This window comes from Trachypithecus francoisi, unplaced genomic scaffold (genome assembly GCF_009764315.1).
Source record: "Trachypithecus francoisi isolate TF-2019V2 unplaced genomic scaffold, Tfra_2.0 Lachesis_group18, whole genome shotgun sequence".
NCBI lineage: Eukaryota > Metazoa > Chordata > Mammalia > Primates > Cercopithecidae > Trachypithecus > Trachypithecus francoisi.
In genome coordinates this window covers 37,188,004-37,212,941 of record NW_022681463.1, presented here as the reverse complement: position 1 = coordinate 37,212,941, position 24,938 = coordinate 37,188,004, and the positions used below count along the sequence as shown (strand labels likewise).

Here is a 24,938-nt window from a genome sequence, read left to right as displayed (position 1 = left end):
CTTGTGACTGCTATGGTTACAGCTGACAAGCATGGGAGGAAGGATCTGAGGGAAAGTTGTGCTTTTGGTTCACCAAATCCTTAGATTTGATTTGGGTAGTCAGAAAGTGCTAAAAAGTTTGTTTCAATGGAACATCCTACAGTCCCAAATGGGGTAAACTTGTCTTGTTTTTCATCTGCTATCATGGTTAACTGGCAACTTCCAGGTACAAGGTGACTGTCTGGCATCTCAGGTGCACACATGAAGGTAATTTCAGAAAGAATGCCTACAGATTAAGACCATTCAGCTAAATTTTATCTGGGACTTTCTGGCAGGGAATATGTACCAGCATCTTAGATCAATTCTGACACATTATTTTAAAAGTTTTTTGTTCCTGAGTTCCTGATCATTCCAATATTTTCTGCCTTACAAAGTCACAGGAAAAACAGGTTTGGAGTTGAGTATTTTCAGTCACCACTGACTTGGTGACAGATATTAACTCATTTCACTTAGGGTTATAGGTTGAACTCAAATTGGGTTACCTGAAGAGAAAGATCAGTCCTTTATCCAGTACGTTAAGGAAAACATTTCCATTACACAACCAGAAAAGGAAAGACAATGCAACCGCTGGAAGAGTACTGCAAATATCAGGGTTACAAAGAGTCACCCAGAAACCTTTAAAATAATTTAAAGTGGTGATAGACCTAGTAACACACTGCACTTCTATTAATGCAGTAATCCTTAACCCTTGAACCTAACTTGTACTTACACTAAGAAGTCAGAAGAATTGTTTTTACTTGATCTACCAAGGCAATTTCCCATAGTTTGATTGGAAATAGTGCTGATGATTTTCTCATTTAAGTTATCTACAAAGCACTAAAAAATAAGTGACTCTGCTGGAATTATCCTTCTAAGAAAATAAGAAAAAAAAATAGAAATTACTTACAACTAAGAAATAGGTCAAAATAACATTGCTCTGTGAGATTTAAATCTATCAAAGATATGTGAGGATACCAGAGCTATGATTTCTTCAATTCTCTGCAAGGTAACCAAAGCAATTCCAAGAAGTCTTATTTTATTAGAACTCAAATTTATTAAGTATGACCTATCTAAGGTCATAATGGGCAGACAACTACCTTGGAAGTGGGGTTAAGAGAAGATAAAATTCAGAAGTTTGAAGTAAGTAAAGGATAAGCAAGATTCTTTGAATCATTTACAGCACTCCACATGCACACAGAGATACAAAAGCAGCTAAGAAGGCAAGGACAAAATTAAACAGTAATGATGATTTATAGTAAGATACTCTGAGACATGACAGAAGTCTCAGTACACCAAAAGGAAAATCTTGTTTGCTCAAATTATTTGTTTCTTCTGTCTAATGAATGTAATTCTAATATACAAGTGATAACACTGGCATTTCTTTGAAATGTTGATTCAGTTTAATTATGAAAATCACCAAGGTATTTTCTAGCTGCTGCATCACTCCCTGTACTAAGATTAATCACATCAACATCATTCATTTAATCTTCAAAGAGGAAGCAGTTGTCCACAAAAGCCTTCAAATAGCTTCATTAGTGCAATTTTTCAGTCTCAAACACTTAGCTAGCAGCATATGATTGAGAGTAAGGTCATTATATTCATCTATTTCCTAATCTAATTTTTGTAATGTTTCTACATTTAATGTAGGAATGTGTAAGTGTGGAGTTTCTGCCTTGTCTTTGTTTGTGAAACTGCTCAAAACATGAAGAAAATAATGATTCTGATTATAAAATATTTGGTTGCTATGGCTTTAAGTCGTGAAATTTAATGTGCAGGCCCATGACCAGTTCATTTTTTCTTTTTTCTTTATTTAATGTGAAAAGGACTGAGTGTAGAGATGCTCTGTTTTCTTGTCTCTTGTAGACAAAGAAAAACTTGGAGCATGAGAGATGTCTCTGACTTCAGAAACTGGAATTACAAAAGTCATTGCAAGCAAAATATCTTTGGTGTTTTAAAATGCAAGATGAATTTTATATTTAAAAGCAGAAGTCTCACTTATGCTTCTCTTCTAAGACCAATTCTTAGCATCCTTTTCTTTGTTAAGAGCATTAATATTCCCTTTCCTTATTGGAAACCAAAAGGTATCAGAGTCCCACAAAATAACACTGTCTTGTTTGGTGCACTGATCAAATCACAGTTTTAATCATTTAAAATTACTCAGTTGCAATCAAAGAGGAAGCAGTTGTCCACAACATTCTCAGAGAGACTTAGAGCAGAGCCTGGCATCAACAGGGTGTGGTGATATAGTCATTTGTAATTACTGCACCTACTCTGAAGGGTTATAAAATGTGTCAGAAAGTAAAATTTGCTGAGTCCCATTACCAAGAAGCAAAACTTACTAACTTGTGCTTTAAACTTTGCATCTTATAAAGGAATGATTTATTTGACTTTTGACTGGTCCACTTGCAGAAATCATTACATTGCAATATTCAGTGACTGTGCAAAGGGGAAAGAAAGGATAAATCATACAGAGACATTCTCAAGTTAATATCTGGCAAGCATATAATGCCAAATTTGTAAGGCAAGATCTGCCTACGATGGCATAAATAATGATGTGTATTTGCAGTTTAGGCAAAGAGATAAGAGCTTTTGATCATAAAAATAGTTCATAACCAATTGCAATGAGATGATGCAATTGTAAAAATTTTGTTTCCACAATTACATAAAGACAATTACGACATTTTAAATATTAACCCCTTTTAAATTATTTTAAAGTACAACTATAACAGCTTTTTGTAAAACCAAATTCTAATTGACCCAATCGAATTTTAAGATAAAATATAAAGGTGAGAATAACCCCAGCTTGAAAATATCAGTTTGCCATTTGTCCACTATATGCAAAGTCACCAGAATAAAAAGGAATTATATGAAAGAGGAGCAATAAACTGCATTATTTACATGTGTTCAATATTATAATCAGAGGAAAAAGTGTGTTTTTAAATATTTGTACACATAAAGTTTTATTATCTACTTTACATAATACTGTGTTAGACACACTGGGAAATGCAAAGGTAGAAAAGATAAACTATCTTCTCTTGAGAAGCCTTTACTATGGTAGAAAAGATAGGAGCACATGTCATTACAATAAGAGGCAATGTGAGATAAGTGAAAGAAGAGGATTTTTTGTCTTAAAAAAATCCTAAGTTTTTATCTAAGAGTTTACAAGTAGATTCTTCCTAGCCAGAATACCATGGAAGGTTTCCTGGCATGATGACATCTGAGCTTCAAGGAAAGGGTATTATGTTCAAAGCTCAAGATTGGGGAGAGAAGATTACATTTTATAGTTTAAAATATTTTATTTACTTTTCCCAACATTTACGCATTTGTATCATCTGCAGGAAATGATAAAACTTCTTTTGTTTTCAGAAGTGTCAAGATAATTTTTATTAAAATAAACAAATTCAAGAAGACTCAGCACTCATTCCAGTTGGCATTTTGAAAGTCTAAAATACCCATTTTAATGGTTAACGCCAAACATCTCATCCATATAATCCCTGAGCAAGTGTACTTAATCACATTTTTAAAAAATATATGGCTGCTTTTCATAATAACAAAACAAGTTTATTTCTATTTATGTACATCTGGCTGGAAACAAAAATGATCATAATTTAGATAAAATGTTTAAAACTCTGAAGCATGCAGTTTTGTGGCGTTTGTATGGTTTCTCTCTCCCACCCTCCCTCTCTCTCTCTTTCTCTCTCTCTCTCTCTCTCTCTCTCTATATATATATATATATATATATAATATATATATATATAATTCTTTCTTCAATATCTGCCTTGGGTTAGAGGTAGAAGTTTGGGGGTAAAGGTGAATCTCATCAAAAGACCTGTAGTAATACAGGAATTTAAATATTATTTGTTGAAAGTAGAAAATAAAAAAATAATTAATAGAGCTTACTGAATTCATCTAATTCATACACACTTCTAATATGCTTATGGTAATTTCAACTATCATCTTAAAAGAACCCACCTTGCAGTACCAGATAATATTGGGAAATCAACAAACTGAAATAGTCTTAGGAATAATGAATGTATATTCTTGTTTGCAAGCATATAAAGGATGAATACAGTCACCTTGACAAAATATGAAGAGTTCAGGAAACAGAAATGATCTTATACAAACTAATGTCTAACCTGGGTCCTATTCTGAGCCTCTCAAATGTGTCTTGCTAATATAAGAATGTGCAGTGGCTCTTTTAACTCTGAGAGTAACTGAGAAGCCTCCTTCACAGAACTCTAAGGAGCTTAGAATCACCTTTCTGACCATCTTTCCTGTCTTCTATATATCCTCATAAAATATTTACTGTTCTTCTGAATGACCACTCTGATTATCCTTAGACTCCTTTCAGATTCCCTGATGATGTCATGGAAATGTTAAACCCATTATGCTAAGTTAGGACCTCCATCTGCAGTGACCTCTTGGTACCCGCTTCGAGGACAGCATGATATTTTTACATAAAAGTTAGTCTTCATTCAAATCCTCAAGGCCTGATCCTGAAAAAATACTGACAGCTCAATCAACCTAATAAATACTTAACTAGGTCCATGAAAAATAATAATAATACAGTTTCCAAAAAAAAACCATTACACATTTACAATTGAGTCATAAAAATGTCTATTAAATGTACAATTATTTTACCACATTTTTATTGGAAAATAACATTTATCCTAATTTACAGGTTTAACCCAAAGGTGATACATGACATTCCTTTTCATTAAGCTATTAGGGGAGTGATGAGTGACGGTGCCCAGCTCTAATTATCTTTAACGTAGTGTTTCAAATTGATCATGCATAATGCAATTACAAATCATAATTAAATTAATTTATATTGATTTAAGATTTTATAAGTTGTTAATAAGTACAGTACAGTATATCTATTTCCACAAGCTAACATTAATATTTTCGAACTGCCAAAGCACTTCCTTCTTTTTCCTCCAATTTCATTCTCAATTGAAATGTTCAAAAACTTGTACCTATTTTACGTGGTTAAGGGCTAACTTCAAAACTCTAAAGGCAGTGTTGAGTATTTATAGAAGTTTTCTCCAAGAAATGATGTCATATACATTTGTACATTTAGGATCATCTGAATTTAAAAATATATCTATCTCAGAAACACTTAGACCTGCTCCATCTAGTAAGCATTCTGTTTGCCATACCTGCCTTCATGGCTTATTAGTATTGTCTGTGCACATAGTACTAGCTTCTCAATACGTGTTCTAATTGAGTGACTGACTCAGGAAAACCAAAGAAAACCAATGTAAATGCAAAAGTACTTTCCTCGACATTACTGATGGTTGCAGAAGAATCTAGAAGCCAAGGGGAAGCCTAAGTGAACGCTGTCCAGGCAAGAAAGCCCGGGGAAATGGACCTGTCTACGGACTTCCCTTCTCTCCTCACCCAACCACTTTTAAGAAATAAAATTCCTTCAGAAATCTCTACATAGAAAGCTAAGTGGACAATCAACGAGTGGATAATCCACACAATCCAAGAACATTTCCTTTCTCTTGTTTCTCTCTAGAACTAAAGGAGAGGTGGAAGAAAGGAAGGGCGTGAGAAAGGGAGCAGGATGGATTGACCCTAAAAGCCCTATTACTGTTTTTGCAACAGAAACAAATATTAGACAAATGTGTCAATTCACTCTGACCAGTTTTTTTCATATATTAAAGAATTATTCCTTCACCTTCTCATACCTGAACTATACATCCAGTCGGATTCGTGGCATGACCCACAGAAACATAACCTGGTCCTTCCACTCTCCACAAGCCTTGGAACTGGGGTTAGGGTTATGTGAATTTGTTGCTCTCAGGCGGCTGAGCCTACAATTGAGTATTGTTCCCGCTCCCCCCGCCCCCCACCCCCAATGGTGCCTTTCTCTGAATGTGTTAAATGCCTTAAGGTCCTACGGGGGGAAAATGAAAATTTGAAGTAATTAAATTTAGGTGGACTGGCTTGGAAATGGAAGTGACATGTTTATGAGAAAGGTATAGGAATGGTTATTATAAGGTATAGTTTCCTGGAACCCAACATCCTCCCTGTAAGGACTGGTCACTAACACTATGGGCGTGCCGGCTCTAAGCAAGTAGAGGCAGGAAGTCTGCGTAAAACCCCAGACAGCCTCTGCGGTGCCAGGTGTGCTGCTCACTAGCGACCCCTCGAGGTCTTAGAGGGAAGAGAGCACATGCAGAAGAGTACTGGGGACGATTGCTGGGAGGAGAAGCCCACCAGGCTGACTGCTCCATCAGGGAGCATCGCAAGCTCGGGGTGCGAAAGTCTCCCCGCCGCCAACCAGTCAGCCCTGCCCTGTGTATACGCGTCGCCAGAGCTCGGCTCAGGGATCGAGCTCAGAGTGGCCCAGACGGGGAGGCTCAGAAATGCACTGGGAAAGCACTCCCCTCATCACAAGACCGAAAAAGAAAGAAAGAAAGAAACTCGAGGTCTCAGGGATCCCAAGCGTGAAATGAATGGGAGAGAAAAGTCTGAGGAAAAAACATGCGAACACGGAAACTCAACTGGAACCTGCGCAGGACTTCAAGGGGCAGAAAATCTCCAGCGCAGGGCTAGTGTGGTGGCAGTGGGAGTCAGAGACTCTCCCTGTTTATTGATCACCTTTGGCATGAAATCTCTTGTATATGGGTTCGGACCATCGCGAAGGTTTCAGACACAAGCTACAGCAACACTTTCTCTACACATCTCCTAGTTATTGAATAGTACACACACACACACACACACACACACACACACACACAGCCCTGAGCAAGAAGGCAAAAGAGAATTCAAAACATGAGCAGGTCGCCAGGCCCTTTTCCTCTCTGAGCCAAAGTATGCCTAGTCTACACCCCCGCCCCACCACCTCAGCCACGAGGGCGGGACTGCGTCCATAGGACGCACCTCGCAGACAACGCAGCCTCCGTCCTGTTGTTCCAGCTTCCCAGGGCCCCAGCTGACCCAGTTCCAACGCCAACTGGCAAAAGCAGTTTTCTAGTCTGCCTTCTGAAGACGTCTCTTTTTATCCAAGTACTTTTGCCATAATTATGGGTAGTGTCTCACTTTCCCCAACTCTACAATGGACTCAAATGTACTGTTTTGCCTTTCACCAAAGATTTGAGAAAGATTATTGAGTTATGGAGAGGTTTTTGCACTAAAAAGATTCTTGAAGGAGAAGGAGTAGGAGAGAAGCAATCGAATATTTTCAAGCAATATCCAAACAGGCTGCTAGACTGGAGAATAAAATTAATTCAATCAAATATAACATTTTATTTTCCTTAACTAATAATACTCCGAGATGGTAATATGGATTTATTAGACTTGAGTTACAGTTTGGTTGTAGACCCAACACTGCATGAATTCTGTGTGCCCTATTCCTGAGACTGGGCTGAAGCCTTCCTCTACAGGAATTAGGACATTTTCGGGGAAGAGTGGATAATCCATTAATAGAAGAACTATTAAAAAAAAAAAACTCGTTTTAATAAAGTCTTCCAGTTGAAGCTAAATTTTAGTATTTGTCTGAGAAAAGTGGGTTCGGTTGTGTCTCTGTGTGTGTGTGTTTCCTTTTGGCATCGGTATGTATGATTTGCAATCCAGGTTGTTAAGTTTCCAAGCAGGAACCAGTTAAAAATGCATGGATTCTATTATATGTACAATTTAATCACAAGGTATTTAAAATAGACATTTCCATCTAAAATCCAATCCGAAATCAACACAGTGCCTCCAGGCATTAGATGATCATCTCGATTTTGCATTTGTAAACTAGGAGAAATAAATGTGACTTGTGGATACCAAGAGGTCAAGTACGGCTGCTCAAATATTTTTCTTACAAAATGACGGATTTATTAGACAAATAAGTAGCCCGGCTGATGCAAAACCCCCAGTGATTGAATTTTGACGTTAAGTCAACAACAACTCGAACTACATCAGTGGTTCAAGGTTTAGTTATGATGGTAGAGATTACTGAACAAATAAGAGCCAGAAATGAATACAGATTTCTGAGGATCTGCCCCTGGCACCCTCTTCTTGACATTCTCTTCCATATGCTCCCCCATTCATACTGTATTATAATTAAAGGACTTAGCTATGCCTTGTGATTGGAAAAGAACTTTAAAATAATTAGGCATATTTTCCTGTTTTTTATAAAAAAGAGCAGGCTTAGGGAGAAAACCAATTCAGTTTCATAATAAATTCCTTTTTGGCCTGAAAGTCACTCAACATTAGAAGGCAGGTAGCATTCAGTGGGGTTTTTCTTTCTCTCTCTGTTTCTCTCTCTCTTTTTCAGGTTTTATTTTCATTAAGAATTTTGATAACCTACTCTTTCTCTCCCCCAGCCCCCACCATGCCTCCATCATTCTTCCTCACTTTCCTGTGAAACACCACTTTCTAAAATATTTGAGGACTTGGGCTTTAGTATCCCACAGATGATCAGAATCTACTGCTAAATAATTAAATCGCCGGTAGATTTTTAGGAGTATTTAGATTTCACCTCTACTGGGTCAATGGCTGCCCTCCCGCCCGCTCTTCCCTTGTCCCTCCCTGGAGCTGGCCGCGGTGCTGAAAACCTTGCGTGACTCGTGAAAAGGGAGGGCACCACTCATGGAGGATTTGGAGGAATTACTTATCTTTGCTCTTCATGAAAGGAGACTTAAATAATTGAGACTACATTTAAACATAAAGCAGTTCATTTTTCAACTTTTCATGGAGAAAGGGACTGATCTGCTCCTAGTGTGAAAATATGCTTTTTATTTATTCTATGTGTGACTTCCTTATTGTAGTGGAATCGTGACTCAATTTTCATTTGAGTCTTGTGGAGCCAGCCAAGAATCCATTCCTTACACCGTCTTCTCTTATTCTGCAATTTTTCAGTTATAGTTTGGTTCCTTCTAGTTCATGGAACTGCTTATTTTGCAGGGACAAATCTATATTTGATTTTAAGAATTCATCTGATCAAGGGCTTGAAACAATTTATCTTTGTAGATAGAAATTTGTTCTTTGGGTATCCAGGCACAAACCGCTAGAGGCAATAAACTGGTGCCAGATTTTTATCCTAGATTTTATTTAAATACAATAATAATTCCACTCTGTAAAATAAGTTGTCCATCCAGGCTTCTCTCCCAGTTTGCCATATATCTCTCCCGTGTATGCATGTACGGCTAATGTGTACAAATGTTTTACTTGTGCTGGGTTCTAAATCATCTACTGCATTGGTTGTTTTCCTGATAAATAAACCTGGACATCCAAAATTACTAACCCTATAATAGTAATAGAATTCACTAATTAGAACGAAATGTTTCATAATTTTTTTACCACTCCCCAGGATTAAATAATAAATTGTGAAAATGAAGCTCTTCTATTAGGGAGGGGGATGTCGTTCTCTTTTCTTCTTCCTTTTAAAATACTGAGTAGTATTTTCAGTCTAACAGTACATCTGTTTACAGTTTGCCTGAACTTGTTACTGAATTTATATTTCAATATGCTCTTTAGGATGCAAAATTCCTGTCAAATTAAAGAGGGCTCATGTCTTGCCCGCTTCTAGCAAATCACTTGCAGCATCTAATAAATCCAGCTGGGGTTCCTTCCATGGCCTGATGCTGCTGAAATCATTATTGTCCTTCCTTGTTTCATGTCAGAGGCCTCTTTGCCTCATCTGTCATGAAACCAATTTCACTTTATTTACATCCATTTGCTAGTTTAATTACTGTGCTGATGAATAGCCTGAAGGAATTAAGTTACGAGTCTTTGGAAACCCAAAGAGACAGATATATGGGCTACCTTTTAACTACAGGGAAAGAAATGAAGGCTAGTGGCATGCACCAAAATTTAAAGATAATAAGTGTTTCTCCCTACCTGCTACTGTTGAAATTCAGGATGATTCTTTCTTTATGTATTCATCATCTTCTGGACAAAATATAGTGCTTTAGAATCTGTCATATTTACAGATTGACTGCAGTTCTCTACAATACAATTTTCTATTTTTAAACTGTCTTTTTTTTTTTTTTTTTTTTTTACTAAAAGAGTCACAGATAACTTACTAGCCAAACCAAATAATCTATAACAGTGGTGTTTTTAATTAAAAACACCTACCAATATTAACCTGTCCCTGTAACTGAGCACTTATTTCTATATAAAGATAGGTGCCCTTGTGAAAATACAGAACATTTAATACTTCACATCTAATACATAGTACAAAGTACTCCACTTTTATATTGCAAATATTGTAACAGATCTCATGATATAATTTTTGTTTCTTATTGAGTACAATTTCACAATTATCTTTTTTCATTTAATCTTGCACTTTTTTCACAATTATCTTCTTTAATGTATTTTTGAATCATAAATAAAAACATTCTGTTGCCTGTCTCTTTTACATGTCCAATACAATAGAGCACTATCAGTCTACGTTAATGACACAGGGCTTAAGGGGTGGGTGAATAATCTGTGTTCTCAATATATATAAATAGTCAACATTTACATATGTATTTTTAAACCTAAGATCAATAAACTTTTCAGTAATTCTATTATCTTATAAATTAACCACTGCAGTGTAAACCTATTAATTATGACAATATTAAAAAGTCATTTTCAAGGGTATTCTTTCTTAAATGCTATGACTAATTATAGATTTTTAAACTAAAAATACTTAACCAGAAATTAAGTATTCTTGTGGCCCATCATCACTTACTGCCAATTAAAACAATAAGTAAATATGCTTGAATTGACTTTTTATTTTATACTTTCTCTATCCTCAGGTAGCACTGCACATGAAAAGAATGTAACTTTTAAATCCAAGATTTAAAAGGTTTTCCTTTCATTGCTCTGTTTCTGATATAGGTCTGATATTTTAAAACTTGTACTTCCACTTGATTTCCCTAAAACGAATCAGTTTAAGACACATGACAAATACGGTCATTATTTCAAGAAAGAATTCAAATATTTTTCTTACACACTTAGTATACTTACTCATTTATGCCCTCTCCATGCTGAGTATAAAATTACATCTAAGATTGTGCAAACTTTCTAAACTAGTTATTTAACTGAAAACAATTTTAAACAAACAAAGGCAAGAGATATTACTGAACAACAAAGAAATGAAAAAGATGGAACTTTTAATGTTTTCACATTTCTTCTTCTAAAAGAATAAAGTACTATTTTCTATCCTGTATATTTTGCAGTTTCATTTATCATAAAGCCAGCTTAAAGGAAGAAACAAAAACGTTAACACATTACATTTACTCTCAGAAGAACTAAAAAAAAGTGAAAACTCTACTGTCCATGCAGATATATATTAATAAATTATATATCATAACAAATCCCTCAGGCACCTCCCTCCTTGACCTTCTTACATCCCCTAAACATACAATTTCCCTATTCTCCTCCTACTACTTCTAATAAAGCACATTTATAAAACAACATATATAACAAAAATAACTTTTGTGCCAACAGAGTCTTGCCTATAAAAGTTTTGCAGTAAAGCAAACCCAAATAAGACCCTTCAGGTAAAATATCCATCTTTTTCAGTAGAAACAAATGCTATGCTAATAATTTGGTAGACATTTATGAACAGCCTTTAACTTGACAGCAAAGAAACTTTATTGATGGAACCTTCTTTAGATATTTTTATTCATTTTTTATTTAAAAAACGAAAACATGTGAGTTTTAAATGCTTTTTCTTTTCCCCTCCTCCTCCCCCATCTCTCTCATTCTCCCCCCTTCTGAAGACCCTCTCCTTCCTCTCCAGCTCTTTTTGATTAATAGATCCATGTGGCTAACGGCCTGACATATGGTGTGCGAAGCAGCTTGAGATAGTACCTAAGGCATCCCCTACGGCCATTAACATATTAGGGGCTTATGTGCAGTCAGACAGTCAGACCTCATCGAGAGCCAGCATTTTCAGAAAGGCTGCGCCCCAGAGCTGTTTGATAGAGAGTTTCAATAATGCACAACTCTTCAATTTTAAGGGAGTTGCTTCTGGTGCTGAAACACTGGGACAGAACCAGAATAAAGTTTGGAAATAAGACTCAGTTACATTCAACAGCAATGGTGAAAAATGTGCTTACATCTGTTTGCATATGGATATGCACGTGGAGGCACAGCTTCAAGCTCACAAACACACACCAGCTCCTGAGTATTATCAGTAAACAGGCAACGTCAGCTGCCTGGATTTATTTTGTTTAAAGATTTATTTTGCTTAAAGTCTTCTTTATACCCAGAATACCAGCATTACAGTAACAGTTCAGTTACTGATAGAGATTTAAAAAGCAAAAACAAAACACAGCATCATATTTAAGAAAGACACTGCTCTGAATCATGTAGCTTGATTTTTTTCTCTAGTAGAAGAAATTAAGTGCATTTTTATATCTGTCGTGGCCTCAAAACAAGAAAAACAGGAAGAAAGTAATGAAATTTTAACGTTAAAGAATGTGATCGTGTTTTAAATGCATTTACAGGTCAAATCTACGGAGAGGTAATCAATCGTATTCTACAAAATCTGAAAGTTTACAAACAAAAAGTCTTGACAACTCTGAAAGGTGGGAAAAAAAACTCTAGGATAGGTGTGTGTGTGTGTGCGCGCGCGCTCATGTGTGTATTTGTATGTATATTATTTGTATATATACGTATATATACGTATATAAATTTGGGACAAGGGAAATAATATCCAAAATCAAAGCATATATCACATTTGAAGGTTATTTAATTCACTTTAACCTCGTAACTGAAGCTTGAAATTCGCTTTGCCCATGTTCTTCTCCTTCCAGCCTCCTGCTGATAAACCACTGTACCCCTTTTGAACTGTACTCTAGCTGTTTGCTTGGCAAATAAATGCTGTTCCGCCCTATTAAACCTTTTAGGTAGTTTCATCTTCGGATTCTCAAATACAGAGCTAATAAGGAGGTGCTTTGATGCTGTTTTACTTTCAAACTATAGCCCCGAGGCGTTAAAACGCGCAAAAGGTAACTGGAAAAGTAAATTGCCACGAGCAAGGCCCACCCTCCCTTTCAAAACTGCTCCAACCCTCTGGGTGCACTGCGTGGAAGCCGAAAATCTCCCTGGTCCTGTGCAGAACCACGTCCCGTTGGCAGCCCCTGGGGTTCTGAACCGGTGCCACATTACCAGGGGAGTGAGGAGAAAGGAGGCACTTTTAAGTTTAAAAGCCCTGGAATCCCTTGGGCTTTTAAAGACAGAGGTAGGGCCCGGAAAGCTTTACAAAAGTTGATTCCGGGCAAACAAATATCAGGTGAAGATTAGGAACCGGCAACTTGCTTAAGCAGTCAGTATTAAAACTTTTGCAAAAGGCGTGGCAGTGGTGCGCGAGAGAATCCGCTTCTCGGCGCTAAGGCTGTTTTCAAGCCTCCGGTTCAGATTACACTCCGGAAAGAAGACCCCGGCGCGTACTCCCGCGTCGAATACAATGGAGTCCCTCTCCCCACAGCCAGCGCGCGCGCGCGCGCGCGCACGCACACACACACACACACACACACACACACACACACACACGATCCTTTAGTTTCATATAAAAGCAAATGAAACAATTGAAACATATCTGTTTTATTTAAAACTGGGATGAAAGCGTCTGCCGTTCAAGGGCGTCAAAGGCGTCACATTAAGATAAATTTTCAGAAGAAACGCAAGCCCTCGGGAAATACCTCTGCCCAGAGTCAAATGGATCCTACCTGCTTTTTTAAATGCCTGCATTTCCAATGCTAACTCATACAATACATTTTACGATTGTGCAAAGTGCAGGACAGTTGAGCCCCAATGTCAGCATCGGAGCTCCTTGTCACATTCAGCTTTTCTTTCTCTTTCTTTCATCACAACGCTATGGTGAAGTCACATAAGTGATCAAAATTAACATAAATCATTATTAGTTATTAGGATTTGCTCTAAATTACACTGTGAATATCGTACCAGCCCCATCTGCCGCCCCTGCTCTCGCAGCAATAGATTGCAGATAAAATAAATGTCCTTACCCCATTAGAAGGTTCCTGTCTCTGTAGCCAAAAGCCAAACAAAAGCAATAAATACCGGGCTTTTTCTCTCCACTATTCAGCTGTGACTCTTTTCATCAGCTCTTCCTCTAGAAAAGCTCAATAGCTGCCTGAAAATATTGCATTTTATATCACCAAAGGGCGATTAATATTGCATTAACTGTATTTAACATTTTTTAAGCGCGAGTAATCTACAATGAGTTAGTTTTCGGTTAGTAAGGACAGGGGGTATCAGAACTACTGCAGACCACTTAAGATATCCGTACGATTGTATGATTTGTCTCACACGTAGATAAATATATATATATATGGTTAGAGTGTACCGCGATGTTTGAAGCGAAAGAGGCCGTGCTAATGGTCTGCTTAAAGTATTCTGACACTGTCTGGAGATAACCAGGTCTCTGCCTTCATTAAATGTTTATTGTCAACACTTGGTGGGGGAGGGGAGAGGGAGAAACTGGTTTAAGTGAATTTCCACGGCTGGAAATTGGCAACATTTTGTTTTATTCTAATCTATGTCTACAAAAGTTTGTACATATTATACTGCATTGAGGCCAGGCGTCAGAGGTATAAAACAAACTTTTGTTTGTAATTCCCTTTACCTAATCAATGCGAGGAGTCTCTCTTCCTCCACCACTCCTTTTGACAACTTTCGTTCCACGCTGTTTTTTTTTTTTTTTTTTCCCTCAATCTGAAAGCAGCTATCTTTCGCTGATGAGGCTTGGGGAGGAGACTAGGACGTGGGCGCTTCTCCTCCCCAGCCGTTGGTTCGCGGGAGCGGGATGCTGGTCTCAACACTAGGGCTACATCGGTTTCTCACCGAACCGAGATTTTCAACTTCAGCTTTGCGATTCAAGATCCCACTGAATTCCCCAGGACGAAAGCCTAGCGGCCAGGCTGCATTTCGCCCCGGGTATAAATCCTTGCCGGATAAATTCAAATCTGTAGCAGGGTTTTGGTAACATGCACCTTAGCAACAAAACAAAAGCCAAGCTCGTATGCCTCCCAATTCTTTTCAAAACGTGTACGGCAGTTGTGAAAGTTTTGTGGTGCTTAAGGAGACTGTTGACTTACGCAACTGGGGAGAGGGTTCTTTTAACCGCTTTGAAATACTGGTCCATCCTTTCTCTCAGAACGTCCTCAAGGGCACGTAACAGTTGGAGGGGACCTCCGGGAGCGCCTAATTTTGAGCCGCGGAACTTCTGCCCACCTCTCCGAGGGGACCAGGGGCGCGCCAACACGCATGTGCGGGCTCTGCGGGCTCTGCGCGCTCTCCGCGCGCTCTCCGCGCGCTTCTTCCTTCCCGGCTCCCGGCGGTGCGCACCCGCTGGCCGCTCTGCGCACGCGCGCCGGATGCCCGGGCCTAGGCTGTTAACCTTCTCGGGTTCTCCCGGGCCCAGCCGAATCCACCGCAGGGCCAGCAAGCCAGTGGCTGTCCTGCAGTCCGAGCGGAGCTGCCACCTCGGGCAGCTGGAAGCCTGTGGGCTGCTGCTTCTCCAGGCAGGCGGCTGAGGGGTGCAGGCAGGAAGTGCGGCAGTCCCTTCGCAGCCGTCCGGAGAACCGCGGCTGGTGCCCTTGAAGGCGCTGGGACGCCTGGGTTGGGTGGGTGGGTGAACAAGAACCCTGCGTGAGTGAGGGGAGGGCGGGTCCCCTCCTGGCTTCAAATTCAACCCAATCAGCTCTGCCTGTGGTTTGAAACTGTACACGCCGACCCACCCGCCCCAAAGTCTGAAAGTTATGCCCGGGAGACCTGCAAGTTGCGGAGTGCAGCTGGAGAGGGAGCTGCCCCACGAGGCAGCCTCCCAAATAACTCTCGGAGTCGGAACAGCGCTGGGCCGCTGAAGTTTACAGCCTCGGATCCGCGCCCCGCCCTGCAGATTCACCGGATTTCGGGGAGGGAATCGAGGGACTGTCAGTCCTCCCATAAAGCTGACTTGACAACAATTACGAAAGTTTTTAATTAGCTTCTTGTTATTCATTTTATTAATTTCCAGAACTCAGCGGCCATAAATTATTCAAAGGGTAAGCCAACCCGAGTGGGGCGGCCGCCCGCCTTCCCCACACGCGCCGGGCTGGCTCTGGCCGCTCCGCTCACCCTGTGCCCTGTGAGCCAGCCCCGCGCCAGAAGCCGCGGTGGCACGATGGTTTGATCAAACATTAAATAACGTAATGTTTGCGACACGGCTTATCTCGCAAGTGGAAAAGAGGACCTCGTGAGAATTAGAATTCGGCTGCTATTTTAAAAATTCAATTAAGCTTGCGGTCTTTTTTGAAACAGCTCGACAGGACCGCGTGACTGTCATCGTGGCGCTAAGACTGAGATGGCAATAACACCGATGGCAGAACTGTACCAGTATTAATTGTCATCACCTTTATCATCCCACCAAGGCCGTTCGAATGGGGTGGGAAATGCTAGTTTTAGCCAGGATCAGAAGCCCCAGTTCCAACTTCACGGACGAAAAACTGCGAAAGCCTACCAACGTGAAATATGAGTAGGGATGCTTCATGCAGGTGCCAGGTGCGATCAGGAGAGGCAGGGGCGGCGGGGCAGGGGCAGAGGGCAGGGCTCACTCAGTGAGTCCTACGGCCTTGGGGCGCCCTATTCTGTCACGTGCCCGGCCACGTGTAGGAACCCAACCGAAGTAGTCTCATTATCACAAGAAAACAAAAATCGATACAATCATGGTAGTGGGTGCCTACAGTTTATTTATGAAAGTGTAATCGAAGTTGAGGGCAATTTCAGAACAGGCATTAAACAAAAATTATTCAGAAGTTAGTTGATGGGTCTTGAGGACATCATGTTTTTAGACCTACAGAAGGAACAGGACCTGGAGCTAGAAATGGGGAAAAGAGGAAATTTAAGACAAATGGATGGCATAAATGTGACAGATGATTTAATGCTTATTTGTCTTTTGCTTTTCCTATTCCACCGCCGCCGCCGCCTGGATTTCCTGAGAAGCTGAAATGCAAACGGAGCCCAATTTTCCCACTCTCTCAAACTTATTTTGCGATTATTCTTTAAAAGAATTCGAGACACACATTTAATCATATTCACCCCAAAATTGGTGGAGGAATCTGCTTAGAGTGAACTTCTCTTCAGAACTAGAAAACTTTGGAAGGTCAAACTATCACTGATTGACACCCACTTCAATGATAGTTTGGCCTCTTCAGGAGGTCACTTTTTGTTTGTTTTTTTATGGATTGACAGTTAAAGCCGTCTTAGAAAATAGTCTTATTACTCCTTCAAGCCATATATAGATTCACTCACCAGAAAGCAAAGCATTTTGTTTGTTTGTTTTGCAGTTTCCTACTACATAAAATAGGAAATTCATTTTCATGATGTCTTAACATAATACTCTTATTTTTACTTGGTAAAGGTTTATTTAAAGCAAATCCTTAAATTCTTAATACCTACATTGGTCATTATTATGTAATACACATGTATTTGCCTGCAACATTTCTGCTTGAGGCAGACTTTAAAAAAAAAAAAATCCTTTGTAAATCTTTTCATTTGTTCAGTCCTGCTTTTCCAACAATGAAATTCAGTCATACTTTTCTATAGAATAACAATTTTTTTTTACAAATGCATTTTATTTAAAACTGATGATATTTCAAGTCAATAACAACAAAAACAACTCAACTTTTTATGGAAGAGTTCTATTTTTAAAAATACCTCTAGTGCTTTTTTTTTTTTTTAACAACTGTTTAAAATCACAGCTTTTAAAATGTACTATTCTTTTTGAACATCAAGTGTTTTGCTTCACAGATTTGCCGGTGATATTAAAAAGATTTGACTAAAATGACTTCAGATGATATAATCCCAGCTCTTAAGAAACTTTGTACATTTGGCATCTGATCTAGTCCCAAGTTACCAAGAAATAGAGACTCTCTGGTCACTCTGGAGCAGTAGGTGGCACACTAAATGTTTTAAAATGTATTAACCTCCAAAGAAAAGCCATTTAGTTACCAGGTGTTTTTAGGCTAGAGTATCACATCTAAACCTCCAAATGCCTCTGTCCCTGACCCTAAATTTAAATGTTTTTTGGGTGCCTGGTTATTTATTGGTTTTCACCACTCTGGATCAAGTGCTGTGGTTTAAGAGTTTCTACAGTTAAAAAACAATAACTTTTATAAACACAGGCAACTAATATAGAATTCATTTTATTTAGAGCACCACTTTTCATGAGTTATCTGAAAGCGAATTCTGATTCAGCAAAAAAATACATCATTCTCAATCTTTCCCCTCTTTTCATCCCCCTTCAACACCCTCCCCTCCCCCCATTTCTTTGTTTTTTTTTTTTTGTTTGGTTGGTTGGTTGGGGATTTTTGGCTATATTGTCTCATTTGTTGAAAGGTTCTACCAGGACCTGGACCAGTATAAACACAAAAATGCACCCAAATCATAAAACTGCTCTTCTTTCAGTTATGTTTTATTTGTAAGTGTACTGGGACACATCCCCCTGTTGTATTTTGGCGCACAGAATTGGTTCTGATAGAAGTAGGGGAGGGGAAAGGTAAAAGAGAAAAGACATAACTAAGGAGAAAGCTCAGCAGACATACATGGACAGGTAGATCAATCCGTGAGACATTTCAGGATGAACACTGGCAGTCTGTAACCACTGTGTGAGTGTGTGCATTAAATAAAATATTTACAATAATCTTCCTTTTTTCCTTTTCCTTTGAATACAAGAATATGACAAAAATGTGTTTTCAGTGGAAACAGGCAGTAGACTGTGAAGTCGCACTATCCACAAAACGGTCTACCAGAAAGCTAGCCCAGTTTAGTGCTCAGTTTCAAATGCATAGAATGTTTGCCCTGCAAACAATGATATACAACATAATTAAATAAATAATGTCTAACCAGAGTGAGACCTAATTGTGTTTCTTTCCACACCTTTCAGATCATGCATGATTTCAGTCTTGTTAATCGGCAGGTTTTTTCTTTTCTCATTTGTTCTGTTTTCAATGTTTTAGCTATGATTAAAGGATGGTAACAAACCATCTCCACAAGAGATCCAAAGAGTATCTTGTACACAAAGCAGGCATTTTACCTAACCACCTTCAACAATCTTATTTTTTTTAAATCCACCAGCAGCTTGTAAGGTACCTGATAATTACTATGAAATACTATACATGATTTTCTATTTGGGAGACTGGTAGTGCAAATTAAAGTTCTTGCTACCCAACATTTATCCCCAGGAATAAATGATTCTTGAATAATAAGAACAAGTAAAAGGAAACACAGTTGTTCTGTTTTCCCCCAACATGCAGACCTCTTTGAAACAAATGGGGGTGGGGGCACTTTAAATCTGTCTTCTTTTCTGGGATTTAGGTGATTTTCTCACAGCCAAGTCCTGCCCCAACAGAAAGCAAGAACTTCTCAACGTTTCTATAATTTCATGTTTTCCAAGAGAGGAAGAAAGGGGACTTAGAAGAGCAAGATGAGAGAGTATCTCTCCTAATAACTTTCACCCCATCAGTCTATTTGAATCAACAGGAAAAAAAAATCAGTAGTTTAAACCTCTATAAAAAATAAAACTGAAAGGGTAAGTTAAAGTTCTATGAGTGGGAAAAAAGCTTATTTTGAAATTGTCTAAAACTGTATCTTCGACATAAGAGAGAAAATAAAACTGTTGTTAAAATTGTTTCATTTTCCTAGAATAAGATATTTCGAAGTCCCGGAATTCTGCTTTTTAGTTAGCTCAAAGACTATGCCCCGCTCTCCAAAGACCCTCACCCCACCAGGACCAGGCCACTAGAGTACAGGCAGGGCCACGGGAAAACCTGGATTCCACCTAAGCAAGCAGCCAGGCTCCCCCTGACCCTCTCTTTTCAGCTGTGCTCCCACTCACTTCCCGGGATTGGAGAGCAGCCATTGGCTTCTCATTGGAACTGAGGAAATAAAGGAGGATATGGATGGGGTGGATGGAGGTGAGACTTAGAGGGAAAAATTAAACACGCAGACAGAACAACTAGCTTTGACACCCAGAACTTCAACTTCCGGCTCGTTTGGTTTTCGTTTTTTGACTCAGTTTGTGTGTGTAGGGTTGGGGAAGTGGTAATAATGGTGCTCTTTTTTCTCTTCCATGGGGGGAAATGAAGCTGCAGATTATGGCTCCCCGGAGTTAAAATTTCTAAAGCATTTTCCTTTGCTTTTGTTCTGTTTTGTTTTAGTTTGTCTTTATTTGTCTAGTTTTTGGTGGTTGGTAGGTTTGTTTTTGTACATAGTTCCTTGGTCCCCAGGAGATTTAGTTAAGTGTCTCTGGTCAAAAACAGTCCATTTTCCTATCCTTCCCGCGTCTCCCCCCACCCAAACCCCAGAACCATCCTGCTCCTTAAAACCCCTGCTCGGGTCTCCGCTTTCTTTCCCCCCACTCCCCACTCATCCTAATGCTCTCCCCCTTCTCCCCTACCCTATACTCCAATCCCCACAGCCAGCACCCCAGTCCTCAAGACTGGGGGAGAGCAAAGGCAGGAAAATCAGAGAGAGGGTGGAGGAAAGAGAGCGAGGAGGGACTCCCCAAACGCAGGCAGGATAACAGACACTCCAAATCCGAGGGGAGGCAAGCAAAGTCCCCCAAAAATGCCTCCTCAGCTCCCCACTCTGTCCCGCCCGACACCTCCCAGCCCCCTCAGTAAGTGGCAGAGAATTTCATCCGCTTCTGCTTCTGTCTCTGGTTGCAAAACCACACCCGCACCACATTCTTTTTGAGGTCCAGTTTCTCGGCGATGGCGGCGATCTTCTCGGACGAGGGCCGGGGCTGCACCGCAAAGTAGGCCTCCAGGGAGCGCTTCTCAGGCGCGGCGATGGAAGTCCGCTTGCGCTTCTTCTCGCCGCCGTTGAAGAGCTCGGGCTTGTTCATTTTCTCGCGCTGGGCGCCCTCGGCCTCCTCGAGCCACGCCTGCAGGATGGGCTTGAGCGCGATCATGTTGTTGTGCGAGAGCGTGAGCGACTCGAACCTGCAGATGGTGCTCTGGCTGAGTGAGCCCACGCCCGGGATCTTGAGGTTGGCCAGCGCCGAGCCCACGTCGGCCTGCGTCACGCCCAGCTTGATGCGCCGCTGCTTGAAGCGCTCGGCGAACGCCTCGAGCTCGCGCGGGTCCGTGTCCGAGTCGCAGATGGACGCCAGGCCCGCCGCGCCCACCACGGCGGCAGCCGCCGACGCCGCCGCCACCTGCCCGGCCGCCGCCGCCGCTGCAGCCGCCGCCGCGCCGTGGTGCGCCGCCGCCGCCACCAGCCCGGGGTGCGGCAGCCCGGACGGCATGTTCATGGCGGCCGCCGCCGCAGGGTGCGACAGGTGGCCCAGGCTGTGCATATGCGGGTGTGGGTGCGCGGAGCCGCCCAGGAGCCCGCCGCCAGGGCCGCCGCCGCCACCCCCGGGGCCGCCGCCGCCGCCGCCGCCCCCGGGGCCGCCGCCGCCCGGGCCACCGCCGCCACCCGGGCCGCCACCGCCCCCCGGGCCGTCGTGGGCGCCGCCGCCGCCGCCCGCTGCGCCCGCGCCGCCCGCGCCGGCCATGAGCGCGAGAGACGGCGAGGAGATGTGGTCCAGCAGATCGCCGGGCTCGAGCGCCTGGTGGTGGTGGTGGTGGTGGTGGTGGTGCGCCAGCGGCACGGTGGAAGTGGACGTGCACGGCACGCTGTTCATCGTGTGGTACGTGGCGTCCGGCTTGAAAGGATGGCTCTTGCCCTGGGACACGGCGATGTCCACGGCCGCCAGCGCCTCGGCCCGCGCCAGCAGCGTCTCGTCCAGGCTGGCGAAGAGGTTGCTCTGCAGCTGCAGGCGACACAAACCAAACCAAACCAAACCAAAAAAAACCACAAAACCAAAAGAGCAAAACAAAACAACAGAAGAAACACACACACAAGCCGGAAAGCACAGCATGCGAAGGGCAAACACAAAGCAACCAAAGTAACAACGGGGTTGGGGGCAGCGGAGAGCGGGAAAGACGGAGAAGGGGGCACATTGGCGACCAGGCAGGGGGACAGACGAGAAGGGATAGGAGCCGTGGAGAGGGCGACAGAAGTAGGGAGAAAGGGGGACACAAGAACACATTCCGGGAACGGGCGTGGGAGACGAGAAAGAAGAGGGAAAAGAAGAAGAAGAAATGGAAATGTAACTCGTAGCTGGGGACCCGTGTCACACACCCGAGCACGCACAGAGACCGCCTTCTGAGGCGTGAAATTAACAGAGAAAGTGCAGGGAAGTCGAGAGTCCTGGCCCTAGCGCTCCCCACTCCGATCGCAGGCGCCCGACGCGGAGGCAGAGGCACACAGGAACACGACATTAAGCGCCGCCGGACAAAATGTGCCTCGCAGCGGGATTGCTCTACACCCCCTGCCCGCAGTTCCCCGCACCGGGACCTGCACACACCAGCCCCCGACATGCAGCGTCTCGGAGACGGGGAGGGGCAGGCGCGCGGGCCGGGGCCGCGGGCGTGGGGCGCTTACCGGCGGCGTGGGCAGGCAGGCCCGCCGGATGGCCTCGGAGCTGGAGTGCAGCGACGGGTACTTGTGCTCAGGGAGGGTGGGATGCATGGCAAAGTGAGGCTGCTTGCTGTTCATGGACATCATCGTGGCGGCTTGGCATGTATATCCACAAACACTCCGAAAGTCCGCGGGAAAGTGCGTACGCCGGCTTACCCGGCCTCCCTTCCGAGGCTGCAGCCGCGGCGGTCGCGGCGGCTAGTGGCGGCCGCGCCGCGGGCTGCTGCTACTGCTCCTGCTGCTGCTGGACTCTCCCTCTGACCGCGCAGAGCGCCGCGCGCCGGCCTCGCGGTCCTGCTTCTCCGAGAGCTCTAGCCCCGCGCGCCGACGGGATGTACTCCTCTTACACCTGAGCCCCACTTCTCGCGGCTGTCCCGGGGAGCTCTCGCGAGAGCTCGCGGCCCTACCGCGCTGACAGGCATCAGCTGTCTCCGTCTGTCTGGCGCGCGCTCTCTTTCGCGGCGGCGCCGTGCGTCTGCGCGCGCGCGCGCTCGTCGGGCCGCTACCGGCGCGTGGGAGCCGCTCTTATAGTGACCACCAGCAAGGACAGCGCAGGTGATGCACCTGTAGCTACCCGGGCATGCGCACTGCCCGCCTCACCTTTCCCACCGCGGTCTGGAAAGATCGGAAGGTCGAGCTATTGTCTAAGGTGGACACCTTTTAGAAGAAAAAAGACGAGATGAGCGCACGCCCCTCTGTGTGTTTTTTTGTTTGTTTCTTCACCCTGATCGCAAGCCCTGAATATATGCGCATTACTTAGGCACTCCTCCTCTCTGAGATGCCTAACAAGCTGTTATATAATGTATACAGCTGGGCATTTGTATGTTAAATTCTGCCCGCGCATTCCTCTGTATACAGTATAAATAACAACACAGAAATGCAGAAGGTGCTGTCTTTTGCTGCAAGAACTTGTTTCTTTCAAGGTTTATAAATAGGTTGCTGGAGAATAATCGCGGTGACAGACATTTGTTTGAAGCAGTCAGACGCTATTGATTTCCATATAATTTAATTTCCTCCGCATACTTTTGTTGTTGTTGTTGTGAATATAACTGTGTCAGGCACCGCCAGTGACAGCCACTTAGGAGCCACAAGGAGCGTGTGCTTTCTACTCAGGAAAAGCGGTTGAACTGAAATTGTGCATTTCTCTTATTGTTTGTCTCCTTCAACCGTGTACAAACCCACGTTTCAAACGAGCTCCGGGTGATCTAAGGCTTCTAGTAATCAAAAGGAAAAAATAGTTAACAGGGTGTAGTTGGGATCCTTCCTCCCCTCAGCGTCAACATACACACACACACACACACACACACACCACACACACACTTTATGCTGGGAACTCCGGGAAAACTGCTTCAGAGAAAAGGGAATAAGATGTTGAAAAGAAAACTTTCTTTTCCCTTCCATCGTTTTGGCTTTTCGCCTCTTACCTCTGCTTGCATATATATATATATATACACACACACACACACACACACATACACACACACACAAATACACATATATATACATACACACACACACATATATATTTTCAATAGGAGACAGATCAAGCTAACTTATAGGAAAGCTTCATTCAAAAATATTAAATCAAGCCAATTTGAAAGAACGGGTACAAGCTCTGGTACAGTTTTTAAATTGTTAAAACATTATTGTGAAATTAAGACCCAAAAAGAATAAATCAATTAGCCAACCTGTTATATGGCCCTTATGTGGCAGCAGATCAAAAGCCTCCCAGGGGAGCCACAGTTCAGGTGCCAAAGTCCCCAGAGACCGAGCACTTGCTCGCGGTGATAATAACCTAACAGCCCAGATGTTATCACATCTGCAGCAAGAGAGCTGGAGAGCAGCAAGGGGCTGCTTATGGAAAGCCGAGATCAGATACATAATCTTTTTGGTCTCTCTCACACCAAGGAGGTCTGTATTTCCACCAAAGAGCAGACCTCATTTCTATAAACCTAAATTTGCGTTCCCGTGGATTTTATCTTTCCTCTGCACAAACGCATGTGTATTTAGCATACCCACTCACCTACTCACATTCCAAGAAGAGCCCACAGGCGTCACCATGGCTTTTTATTTCTTTCTTTTCATATCCCCCCCCCCCCCCTCCTTCTAGCTCCAGAAGGAAGTGAGAAGGATGTTCACTTGCTGGTGAGAGAAGGAGCTGGCTCCATCCATTATGCAGTCCCCTGGGAGCGCTAAATGCAACTTTATCTCAACGGCGAGTGGACGCTGAGCTGGACGTCGCTAGAGGGAAAGAGTGAGTCCTAAGGCAGTCATCACACCGGGAGTCTGGGCTTAACCTAATCCTTCCTGACACCCCTGGAGGCAGTTCCCTTCACTCTCTCTTAAGGGGAAAGAAAAGGCCCCCACAGAGGGTGAGGGCCTGGAGCCTGCTCCTCCCTTCGCAAGGAAGCGCTGGTCTTTAGGGACCCTGAAGGGTACAGGGGCGACAGAAAGGCAAA

At 42.5% G+C, this 24,938-nt stretch overlaps 1 protein-coding gene across 1 annotated transcript; it reads right to left on the bottom strand.

Annotated features, from left to right (window-relative positions):
* Positions 1–18,279: 18,279 nt before the first annotated feature.
* On the bottom strand, positions 18,280–22,566 carry POU4F1 (POU class 4 homeobox 1). The gene is made up of 2 exons (XM_033177477.1): positions 22,444–22,566; positions 18,280–21,769 (listed from the first exon to the last, which is right to left on the bottom strand). The coding sequence occupies exons 1-2, from the start codon at positions 22,564–22,566 to the stop codon at positions 20,627–20,629; spliced, it is 1,266 nt and encodes a 421-aa protein (XP_033033368.1). The 3' UTR covers positions 18,280–20,626.
* Positions 22,567–24,938: the final 2,372 nt, after the last annotated feature.